At 48.1% G+C, this 12,275-nt stretch overlaps 1 protein-coding gene across 9 annotated transcripts in view; it reads left to right on the top strand.

Annotated features, from left to right (window-relative positions):
* LOC311609378 (guanine nucleotide-binding protein subunit beta-like protein 1) overlaps nucleotides 1-12,275 on the top strand; it is a 63,493-nt gene that overhangs the window by 25,735 nt on the left and 25,483 nt on the right. For 7 of the 9 annotated variants that reach the window (XM_084802450.1, XM_084802452.1, XM_084802451.1 and 4 more), the window contains 2 exons: nucleotides 9,758-9,898; nucleotides 10,281-10,406. In XM_084802450.1, coding sequence (XP_084658576.1) covers nucleotides 9,758-9,898; nucleotides 10,281-10,406 — 267 coding nt within the window. Of the gene's footprint in view, nucleotides 1-7,938; nucleotides 8,190-9,702; nucleotides 9,899-10,280; nucleotides 10,407-12,275 lie in introns of those variants that run through there. The other 2 variants (XM_084802456.1, XM_084802458.1) reach the window with 2 other exon arrangements.

Raw genomic sequence — 12,275 nt, 5'->3', positions numbered from 1 at the left:
TATAGGCTAAAACTTGACCAACTGAATGCTGGAAAACTATGAAAAGGGCGTCAGTCTGGCCCACATAGCACTCAGTGAACTGAAAACCTGTTGAGGGTGAACACGTGGCTGCCTGAGTGTTCTCCTTGCCCAGTTACTGACTTTGTATGCGACTATTGTATCCTGATATTTACTCAAAGGGTTTATGGTTCTAAGAGGTTTCTGGTGGGGACGTTTGGGTCTTTTATGTATAGATCATATCATCTGTACATATGGATACTTTGACTTTTATTTATTTATTTTTCTTTTCGAGACAGGGTTTCTCTTTATAGCTCTGGATGTCCTTGCTTTGTAGACCAGGCTGTCCTTGAACTCACAGAGATCCACCTGCCTCCACCTCCCGAGCTCTAGGATCAAAGATGTGCACTACCACGGCCCAGCTGACTTTTTCTTTCCTATTTTTATCTCTTTTATTTCCTTCGCTTGTCTTGTTGCCTCAGCTAAGACTTCAAGAACAGGAATGCAGAGATTGAGTATCTTTATTTTGTTTCTGGTTGAGTTTTTTCTCCATTATATCATGATGTTGGCTAGAAGTTTGTCATATATATATTTATTATGTTGAGGTATGGTCCCTCCATTGATCATATCTTCAGGGCTGTTATCATGAAAGGACTTTGGATTTTTGGTTTTTTGTTTTGTTTTTCAAGACAGGATTTCTCTGTGTAGCCCTGGCTGTCCTGGAATTCGATCTGTAGACCAGGCTGGCCTCAAACTCAGAGATCCGCCTGCCTCTGCTTCCCAAGTGCTCCCTGTACTGTTATGGGATTAAAGCCATGCAGCACCACCACCCAATTTAGGATTTTGAATTCTATCAAAGCTCTTTTTAAAATCTTAACAAAGGTCATCTATTGAGGTGACTATAATGATTGTTTTGTGTTTATTAAATACATATTTTACTTTCTGTGTGTGGATGTTTTGCCTGAATGTCCACCATGTACGTGCCTAGCTCCCTGGGAAGTCAGAAGAGGGTGTCATGTCTTGTGTAGTTACAGATAGTTGTAAGCTGAGTGTGGGCGCTGGGCTCTTTACAAGAGCAACAAATGGTTATTTATTTATTTATTATGGTTTTTTAAGACACAGTTTCTTTCCTTGGCTGTCCTGGACTCACTTTGTAGACTAGGCAGGCCTTGGACTCACAGCCATCCACCTGCCTCTGCCTCCCGAGTGCTGGGATTACAGGTGTGCACCACTGTGCCTGGCTGCAACAAATGGTCTTAACTCCCTGTCTATCTCTCCATCTTCTAGATTTTAAAAATACTTTATTTATTTTTATTTTATGTGCCCTTGTGGTTTGCTTGCATGTATGTCAGTGTGAAGGTGTAAGATCTTTGAGTTACAGACAGTTGTGAGCTGCCATGTGAGTGCTGGGAATTGAACCTGGGTCCTCTGGAAGAGCAGTTAATGTTCTTAACTGCTGAGCCATCTCTCCAGCCCTTCCTCATCTTTTTTTTTTTTTTTTTTTTTTTTTTTTTTTTGTGAGACAGGGTCTCCCTGTAGCCCTGGCTGTCCTAGAACTCACTTTGTAAGCCAAGCTGGGCTTGAGTTCACAGAGACCCATTTGCTTCTGCCTCTTGGGTGCTGGCATTAAAGGCATGTGCCGCCATAGCTGGCCAAATGATGGTTTTGATGTGTTCTTGAATTTGCTTTTCAGGTGTTTTATAAGAATGTTTTCCTCTGTGTTTATCTGACAGATTGGTATGTAGTTTTCTTCTTGTTGTTACATTGTTATCTTACTTCACATCCGAGTAATACTGACTTTGTAAAATGAAGGTGAAAGTCTTCTTCCTTTACTATTATGGGATAATTTGAGTAGGATTGGTTTTAGTTTTTCTTTATAACGGTCAGATAGAATTCTGCAGTGAATCTTTTTGAGCCTAGACTTTAGTTGGGAAAATATCTTTTAATTACCATCTCAGTCTTACTGTTTGTTATAGATATGTCTCGATTATTTATCTTTTCTTGGTTTAACTCTGATCCAAAATGTGGTGAAATGTAAGTTTCTAGTGTTTGCCCTTTGTTCCCTGGAGATGTAATCTCCATCAAATCTAGAGCTAAGCTGTCAGCCAGCTTGCCCCAGTGATCCTGCCTGCTCCCACAGCACTGCAGTAGGTGTGCAGTGGCGCTGGGAACTTGAACTCAGGTCTTTGTACTTCTGGAGCAAGAGCTCTTACCCAGTGAGCCATCTTCTCAGCCTGACAATGTTATGCTCTTTGTTTTTTCTTAAGATTATAGGTTTTTACTTTTTACTTTATCTGTAAGTGTGAATGTGTGTCTGTACCACATGCATGCAGTGCCCACAGGAGCCAGAAGAGGGCATCGGCTCCCCTTGAATTAGAGATGGCTACTTGTAGGCCACTGTGTGCTGGGCACTGAACACTGGGGCCTCTGGAAAGGCAGCTAGTGCTCCAAATTGTTGAAGCTAGCTTCAGCCCCAGTGTTATTTTGTTTGGTTTTTGAGACAGGGTCTCTCTGCATACCCCTGGCTGTTCTAGAACTCACTATGTAGTCTTGGCTGGCCTTGAACTCATGAACTCAGCCTTCCAAGTGCTGGAATTAAATGCGTGTGCCACCACACCTGGCTAATGTATGGTTTTAAAGGTTATTAATGGGGGCTGGAGAGATGGCTCCATGGTTAAGAACATTGGCTGTACTTCCAGAGGACCTGAATTTGGTTCCCAACACCCACATGGCTGTAACAAATTAGTGTATTATACTTGAATTGTATTTGCTTTGGGGGGGTATTTCAAGGCAGAGTTTCTTTGTGTAGCAGTCCTGGCTATCCTGGAACTCACTTTGTAGACGTGGCTGGCTTCAATCTTATAGTAATCCTCCTGCCTCTGCCTCCTGAGTGCTGGGATTAAAGGTGTGAGCCTCCACCGCTGCCTGGCTTAATTTTTAAAATTTTTGAGTTGCTTATTTGAATACTATAAAATTTCTTTAATAAAATTTAGCCTGAGATTGGGAGAGAATTTCCAACAATTTAAAAAATAACCCTAAACATATTTCTGCCATTTTGTTATTTATTAATGCAAAGCTATGTCCTTAGAACCAACAGTGATAAAAATCAAGTTCTCCTCCAGGCCTGAAAGCATTGAAGATTTCCTATATCCTTAATACCAAATGTTCAAGCAAGATTTTTTTGTTTTGTTTTGTTGTTTTTTGAGACAAAGTCTTTCTGTGTAGCCTTGGCTGCCCTGGACTCGCTTTGTAGACCAGGAACTCACAGCGATCCGCCAGCCTCTGCCTCCCAAGTGCTGGGATTAAAGGCGTGTGCCACCATGCCTGGCTTAAGATTTAATTTTTTATATAAAAATAAATAAATTCCTCTCATTAGTGTGCAGTGTTGCTTCCATCTTTAGTAAATGAGTTTCATGTATACCCAGGAATTATTTTAGAATAAATTATTACTTACTATCAGTAAATCCATTGTGTGTGTTTATAGGCCCACAGCTATGTAACATTGTCTCAGGTGTAAAGGGTTCCTGAGTAGAAGTGGAGGAAGGCCTGGCTTGACAAGGGGGTTTGTCCTCTGTCTGTTACTGAGGTGAAGTGCTTGAGGGAGGCTAACCTGGAACAAAAGGCTGCTTAGTGCACAGTTTGGGGAGTGGGCAGCCCCAGTGGTGGCCTCTGGTGAAGAGCCGGGTGAGCTGGTATCATGGGGTGTGTGTGTGCAAGAGGGAAGGAGCCCATCCCCAGCCAGGGACCCAGAGAGCTGCTCAGGTGCCAGGCTGTCCTGCAGTCAGCACCTGTGAGTCCTGGAGACTGGGGCTCCCTTGGGAGGGCAGAGCTCCCTGCACAGTAAGTGTGGATTGTTGTAAATGAGTTCTGCCACAGAAAGGTTCCCGCACGTCCTTGGGAGAGAAACCACATCAGGTTAGCTGTCCCTCGCTTGCTCTACTGTGTTGCTGACATTTTCCAGAATTTAATCATGTTGCTTGAGTTTACTGGGTCTTCATTGAATGCTGTCTTTCCCAAACTTCCAGTTGTTGTGTATAAGTAATTGGGTTTTTTTTTTCCCCTCTGATCTCTCCCCTCACTTATTTCTTGGACTTTATGCCTTGAATGTCTCTGCTTTTCTAATGGTTTCTTTAAATATATATTTTTCTGATTTTATATTTTCTATTGGTCAGATATAATGCTCCCTGTTGTTTCTTGGTTTGTTACCAAATTTAAAAAAAATCAGAATAGGCCAGGTGTGGGTGGCACACACCTTTAATCTTAGCACTGGGAAGGCAGAGGCTATCAGATCTCTGAGGTATAAGAGGCCAGCCTGGTCTATAAAAGGAGTCCAGAGCAGCCAAGGCTACACAGAGAAATCCTGTCTCAGAAAACCAAAAACAACAACAAAAACAAAAGCCCAACAACAAAACAAAACAAAAATGGAATACATGGAGAGATGGCTTACTGGTTAAAATCACTTATTCTTGCAGAAGAGCCAGGTTCGATTGCCAGTACCTACACAGTGTCTCACAGCTACTCATAACTCCAGACATGCATTTAGTACATAGACACATGTGCAGGGAAAATATCCATGAACATAAAAAAATTTATTATTTTGTTTTTTGAGACAGTTTCTCAATGTAGCTCTGGCTGCCCTGGGACTCTATAGTGCAGGTTAGCCTTGAAAAATCAGAGATCCACCTGCCTCTGCCTCCTGGGTTCTGTAATTAAAGGCATGTGCCACCACTGCCCAGATAAAAACAACAACAACAACAACAAAACAATTACATCTAGCCAGGTGCAGTGGTGCACGCTTTTAATCCCAGCACTTGAGAGGCAGAGGCAGGTGGATCTTTATAAATCCAACTGGGTCTACAAAGGGAGTCCAGGACAGCCAGGGCTACACAGAGAAACTCTGTCTCGAAAAACCAAAACCAACCAACCAAACAAACAAAAAACAAACAAACAAACAAACAAAACTAAAACAAATATACAACAACAATAATTATACCAAAGGACCTGTTGTCCATACCCAGATTTTCTCAAATATTTCCAAAATCAGATGTCCTCAAATATCCATCACACTGTCCCTTTGATTTGTGTTTATTTATTTTATTATTTGTATGTATATGAATGTGTTGTAGCATGCATGTGGGGGTTGGAGAATAACTTGGGAGTTCTCCCCTTCCATCATGTGGGTCCTGGGGCTTAATTCAGGTTGCCAGGCTTATCCTGGCCCATCCTGCTGATCCTAGCCTCCCCCCCCCACTTGGTGGGGGCGGTGAGGGTGAGACAGGGTTTCTCTGTGTAACCCTCACTGTTCTGGAACATGTTCTGTAGACCAGGCCGACTTCACACTCAGAGATCCACCTGCCTCTGCCTCCCGAGAGCTGCCCAGCTGGTCTTGAGCTCCTCGGTCACTGCTTTCTCTTGACCTCGGTCATTTTCACACGCCTACGCTAATTGTCTGGATGTGCCTGTTTCCTCATGGCCAGGTTCATGTTTGAACACTCTTAGCATGGGTTCACGAGGATGGTGCCATGTTATCTTATCGCATTCCATCAGGAGATAAGCAATGCCTGTTGTTCATCGTTGGCGGCGCCAGCTTCTATCATTTGGGAAAGGTGATGACAGCAAGATGTCTCCCTTGTAAAGCACACTTTCCTTTTGTGACTAGTAACTACAAAAGAGTACCGTGGAAACCTATTTCCCAGGGACCTTTCACCAGACTGGATCTTTTTCAGATCTGACTTGGGCTATAGCCCCTCCATCCCAGTTTGTTTTCCATTGCTGTGGTAAAGCACCATGACCGAAAGCACTGGCAGAGGAAAGAGTTTATTTGGCTTACTTGTCCTGACCCCGGAAAGTCATGGAGCGAATTCAGGACAGGAACTCAGGCAAGGCAGGAACTTGGAGGCAGGAACTGAAGGGACCATGGAGGGACACTGCTTCCTGGCTTGTCATAACGCCATGGCTTGCTCAGCTTGCTTCATTACGCAACCCAGGAGGACCTGGACAGGCATGGTACCACTGCCAGTGGACTGGACCTTCTTAGATCAATCACTAACCGAGAAAATGCCCCCCACATACGTGCCTACAGGCCAATCTGATGGAGGCATTTTCTCAGTTGAGGTTCCCTCTTCCTGGAGGACTCTAGCTTGTGTAAAGTTGACCCAAAACCAGCAGTACAGTAGAGTCACAGAGAGGGAGCCTCGCGGTGAGGGTAACCCTGAGGCCTCTAGACAAAGGCTGCTGTGATTTGCCCAGGGGAACACTCTTACCCTCCTCTGTGTGTGGGCCAAGGGCCTTTGGCACTTTCAGGGCACTTGTAACATTTATATGAAAGGTCATCTATTTTCCAAATTGTCAGGTTGTCTCTCCTATACATTTTTAAAAATAATCTGTCTCACTTTGACATCTTGAAGAACAGGCAGAACCAAAGTGTGCTCTGGATTTTTTTTTTCTGATCTTTTGCCCTCCCACTCATGGAGGAAGAGACCAGGAAGGGGTAGAGCCGTGCAGCAGCACTGTGCATGGGCCGCGCACAAGGGCTGCGGTCTCCACCCCGGGCGGCCAGGGGCCAGGGGCCAGGAGAGATAGGATAATACAATTATTCTCAATTAGATTAATAAAGAATAATTAGATGTCATAAATCAAGTAATCATAGGATATTGTCATAGGAAAAATATGTAGGTAGAATTAATTAGTTTTCAAATAAAGCGTTTATTTTAATTGCCTGAAATGATGGAGCCCTTAATTGTTGATGCATCATTTTGGCCTGAGCTTTTCAGCTGTTGTAACAGCGTGACGTGACGGGTTTGTTCCCTGCATTTCTGGGGAGACAATAGAGGAGACCTTGATTTCATCACCTCACAATGAGCCTTCTGCTGTAAGGTTCTGGAAACTCCCACCATGCCGCAGGCAGGTGGCAAGTGTGGGCTGAGCTTCAGCTGGCACTGCCCAGGGTCATGTGTGTGAGAACTCTTATACACCTATGTGCATGAGTGTGCATGTGAACACAAGTGTGCACAGGTGTTTTGGTGTGCACCTAAGGGTCTGTATACCCTTGTATGTGGAATGCAGCTGAAGGGGGTGCATCTGTGTGTGGAAGGGGGTGTTCCTGTTTGCATGTATAAGTGTAAGCATCTATGTGTCTGTGTGCATACACATGGCTACAGTACGTGTGTGTGGTATCTGGTTTGCGCCCTTGTGCCCACAGAGGTTGCCTGTCAGATTCATGGCCTGGACCTGTGTTGCAGGATGTCCCTATCCTAGCCTTCCTTGGAGCTTTCCTGCTGGGTGAACATGCTGTAAGAGATTAAGGTCTTGACAGTGGTGGAGCTGAGGTCTCTGGACTGGTGTCTGGGTTTTGGAACCCCAACAGCTACCTTCTGAGCCTGTCCCTTTGGGCCTCCAGCATTTGTGATCTGGGCCGTGTTTTTGTGAACAGTGGGAGGCTTGTTCCTCGCCTCCAGCAGAAGTCACCCTCACGTTTGCAAAGCGTTAGTCAGCTCTTACCAAATGATGAGTTTCGTCTAGTAAAAGCTCCTTCCCTGACCACCCTAAAGAAAAACAGAAAAGGGGATTTGGCAGTTTGTGCATCCATTCCTATGACCTTGTTTTCTTTGAAGGCCATTAAGGGAGGCAGGGTCCAGAGGTGGAGTTAGTCAGGAAGGACTTGACTTGGTGGGGCCTGCATCAGGTTGGTAGGACTTGATACATATCTGATCTGGAGCTACTGGTTGGCATGGGTACAGACCAAACTGGCATAGCACAGCCCCGATCCCACCCCATCCTCCTAGTCCACCTTCCTGGTGGTCTCCGGGGAGTCTGGCTCTGACTGCTGTATGCCTTCTTCCCCTGTGGTGTGGCTCAGGGCCCATGCCTGCATTTCTCCAAACAAGGAAGGGTGAGTGCGTAGGCTAGTGTGGAGGTGTGGGACTGGAGCGCGCTGGTGGAAGTGTACCTGATGGGAATGCCCCGGGGAGGCTGCCCATTAGAGAAGCTTTGCCTCCCCGGCCTCTACACTGCTCACAGGTGTGTGTGGCCTCAGCCTGCAGTCCCACCAGCCTTAATGCTCAGTCAGTCTCCACTCTGAAAGAATCCGGCCCAGCTCTTTCGCTCCATTCTCTCCTTGCCATGTTCTTTTGATGGCTAGGACGGCTACCCAAGTTGGGCAGAGCTGCCTTTCCCTACTGTGTGGGCTGCATGTAAGTAGAGTAAGGTATGCCCTTGCCCAGTGGAAAGGCTCCTGAAACAAGCTGCTGCAAACCCCTTGCTATCTCTCTCTGACTTTTTCTCCTGTACCTTCATTCAGCTTGTGAAGAGCAGCTAATTGTGAGACTGGGGTGGTGTGAGAGAGTGGACTGCAAACAAGATTGAATGTGTGGTCTAGGGCACTGGAAGCTTCTCCTTTGCAAGGCAGACCCTAGCAGGTCTTAAATACAAGTCCTGTCTGCTGGGGCAGCAGCTCTGTGGGTGTGGCCAGATGACTTGGCCCCGCCCCTTCCATGTACCCTTCCTGGCTGCTCTGCCCCTTGGTGGCACATGCCTTGAGAGCGTTTCATGCCCATTCCCAGGAATCTGGGGCAGCTCACCCTAAATTCCTGCCTCAGTTTCTCAAAAGTGAAGAGTATGGTATTCAGAGTGGTTATAATGAGAAGTTTTGGGGGTTCAGGCCAGGATCCAGTAGACCTGTTTGTAGCACTCTCAGGACTCCACACAGCTCTCATTACAAGCACATGTCCACTGAGCACTAGATACAAGGCAAGGGCAGCACAGCCTGGCTCCTCACACTGGCTATGGGGCAGGAGTGGAAACTGTCATCCAGGCACGTCATTACTGTACTTTAGGGAGGAAAGAAAAGGGACCCCAGAAGGTAGGGCCTTCAAGGGAGGCACAAGAGTGAAGCCTGCTGGGGGAAAGGACTCTGTCAGCACACGTCAGGATGAGTGCTGTATGTGGGGTCACTGTGGGAGGGGACAGTCTGAGTACCTGACTCACAGACCATCCCGGGGCTCCGACCATGATAGTGAGAGAAAGAGATTAGGCCACACTCTGAAAAGTGTGACAAGCGGAGGCTTACAGTAGAGGGCAGGTAGAGGAAGTGCATGGGAAACAGGTAAGAGGAGATACCAGGGATGGGGCTTCAGGCTGAAGGTGGACCAGGGTGAGCCAGTGCCGCTTGGTAGACAGTGAAGGCTGAGGCCCGATCCTTTGGAAAGCCTGCAGATAGTGCATATGGGGAGGATAGTAAACTGACCTGGGATTTTGCCAAAAGTGTTTACATGGGCCTATGAGAAGGTCCAAGAGCCTGAATCAAGCTTAGCCAAGCAAAGGCTTCTTTTCTGTTGTGGTGCTGGAAGTGGAACCCAGGGCCTTGAGCGTACTAGGCGAGTACTTCAGCATGGAGGCAGCAAGGCGCTCTTTACACGGTGCCCAGGCTGTGCTTACCAAAAGGAACCTTGGGGACACCAGAGCTGAGAGATTAGATGGAATACAGGGAGGGGGGGAGGGAGAGGGGGAGAGGTGCCCAACAGGAGCAATGACAGGCTGGCAGTAGGGCATAGAATGGGCCATGCTCCTGGCAGCCCTTTGGCCCATGCCAAGAGCTGGCTGTTCCTCAGCCACAGAGCTGCTCTGCACTGTGGGAAGCAGTATCCTTTTCCCAGAAGAGGCAGAAGTTAGGTACCAGCCAACAGTTTTCTAAATGTCTCTTCCCAGCTGCCTTCTGAAGTATAGAGCTCTCTGTCACTCGATGTCCTCCCTTGTACCCCAGGACTGCATCTACTCACATGGCAGCCCAGCTCCCACCACCGCCTAGTCCCAGATTTGTCCTCCGAGGCACACAGTCAGCTGTGAACACGCTGCATTTCTGCCCACCGTCCCAAGGTCCAGAGAGCCCGCTCCTTCTCTCCGGGTGAGTGACTGCTGCCTCCTGTGCTCCAAGCCCAGGGTGACATGTGGCCCTAGGCTGCAGGGTGTCAGGTGCTGTCTAAGGTCCTGGCAGAGGGCACTGCGCTTGCCTCGCTGTCAGAACCTGACTGACAGACACAATGTCCATTCTCGAACTCCATGCAGGAGCAGAGAGTCATGCCTCTGTCCCACACTACTGTCCCCTTTTGGCCAGCTTTGCTGGAAGGGAGGCCTGTCTGAGCTTTGGTTCAGAGTCAGCCATCTGTTCAGGCTGAGTTCCTAGTGTCTTCATCCACTGGCTGTGTATGCTGTTGACTTGAAGCGAGTTCAGGATGCCTACTGACTGCATCCCCCGGCCCTGCCTACGCCTGACTCCTCTCCAACAGGTCTCAGAGTGGCCTGGTGCACATCTGGAGCCTGCAGACAAGAAGAATAGTTGCCACCCTAAATGGCCATGGTGGGCAGAGTGTGATCTGGCTGAAGACACTACCCGAGGGACACCAGCTCCTCAGGTTGGTTACAGCAGCACAAGGGAGGTCCAGGGGATTGATGCTGGAACTCTTTGACTGGCCCCTGTGACTCCTTTTAGCAGGAGCAGAATGGCAATGAACCGAAGGGGCGGGGCTTCTGGCCAGCGTGGCTGTAGCTTGTGGAAAACGTGGGGCCATCTCCAGGAAGCAGACCTCCTTTCCCCTGAGCCCCTTTGGTACTCTGAGACAAGTCTAGGAGGTGCCACCTGAGGTAGCTGCCACCAGCCCAGCAGGCAGCTGATGGAAAGGCTATGGGTTGTGGCTTAGCTGTGGTCAGAGGAAGCTGGGCATGGTGGCACATGCCTGTAACTCAGAACTCAGGGAGGTAAAGGCAGGCAGATCTCTTGAGTTTGAGGCCAGCCTGGTCTACAAAGCTATTCCAGGACAGCCAAGGGCTACCCTGTCTCTAAAAACAAAACAACAACAAAAAGAAGTGGTCAAAAGCAACAGCATCATGTGCTAAAGGGACAGGGATGAATATTAAACAGGGCCAAGCCAGCTGGCCTGAAAGGCACGAAGGGTAGCCTGGGGTGGGCACTTACATAGCACCCTGTCTCCCAGCCGGGGTGGGGCTGCAGGTGTGGAATGCCCAGGTGCATTTGCACTTCCCTGGAGACCGCAGCCCACCAAGGCAGCCTGGCCTCAGCTGTGTTTGGGTCCATGTTTCTCCAAGAGGCCCTAGAAAGGGCTGTGTGCTTTCATGTCTAGCAGGGCTGGAGGACCCCTAGCACTAGTCGCACCTGGGCCATAAGAGCTGCACCAGCTAGCATTTCTTTACCTTTGTCATTGTGAGAGCACATATTGACAGGCCGGCGCAGGAGCATGCAGACTCTTGCGGCACCTGAGTACCCACTGCCAGTCAAGGACAGTGCTGTAGCACTGCCCGCTGTGGCGTCGGTGGCAGCCCAGGACTGCTGTACCATCCTGCTGTGTGTCTTGAAAAGGAGCAGAGTGATTTTATAACTTTAAGTTAGGAAAAAAAAAAAAACCCTCAAAAGACTATCAGGTATTTAATGCACACCTGTGGTCCCAGTGTTCAGGAAGCCAGGCAGGAGGTTGCTGTGAGTTTGAGGTACCACTGCTTGCTGCTCATTTTTCAATTGGAGTGAGTGCACTTTTCCTATTGGCATGTGAAGTCCTTTTTGTATTTTAGATAGTATCAGTGTTCTATTGCAGATTATCTCTACAGCAGGATGGCATGTATTTCCACTCCCCTGGGGGTGTCCTCATGGTAAGGGAATCACATTGGCCAGGCCTTCCCCATGTAGTCAGGCTTCTGAGTCAAGGAGAAGCCCATGCTAAGACATTCTCCCAAGCTCACTGCTGCTGATGTGGGATACAAGCAAAGTCTCCCATCATCCCTTCCGTTCCTCCCCTCCAGATTCAGCCCTGTTGACATCAGCATCCAGGGTCACAGACAGGAAGGAAGTGCTAGCAGCTGTGTGTGAGCTTTGGGGTGGGGCTTCCCTGGTCCTCCTTTCCCACGATCTCAGTGCTCCTCAGTGCTCTGTAGATGCTGGAGTCAGAGACTGAGGCCCTGGGTTTGGGGAGGAAACCCAGTGTGCTGCCTGCCAGCTTTGTGGTGCCGGAGGTGCACAAGTCCCTCGGGCTCCCTTGCAGATGAGGCCGGCCTTGGTCACACAGGGGGTTGGCGTCTGCTGGGCCCACTGTCAGCATCCAATAAGTTGAATTTCCCCCATCTGAAAGTCTAAAAGCTTGCTTCTTGTTGGTTTTGTTTGTTGGTTTTTGAGACAGGGTCTCACTAATGTAGCTCTGGCCAACCTGAATGCCCTCTGTTGTAGACCAGGCTGGACCTGAGCTCAGAGAGATTGACCTGTCTCTGCCTCCTTA

Source organism: Acomys minous (genome assembly GCF_964271855.1).
Source record: "Acomys minous genome assembly, chromosome: 11".
In the NCBI taxonomy this organism is placed as follows: Eukaryota; Metazoa; Chordata; class Mammalia; order Rodentia; family Muridae; genus Acomys; species Acomys minous.
Note: the sequence above shows the minus strand (reverse complement) of the source record. Positions and strands in the feature narration are given on the sequence as shown.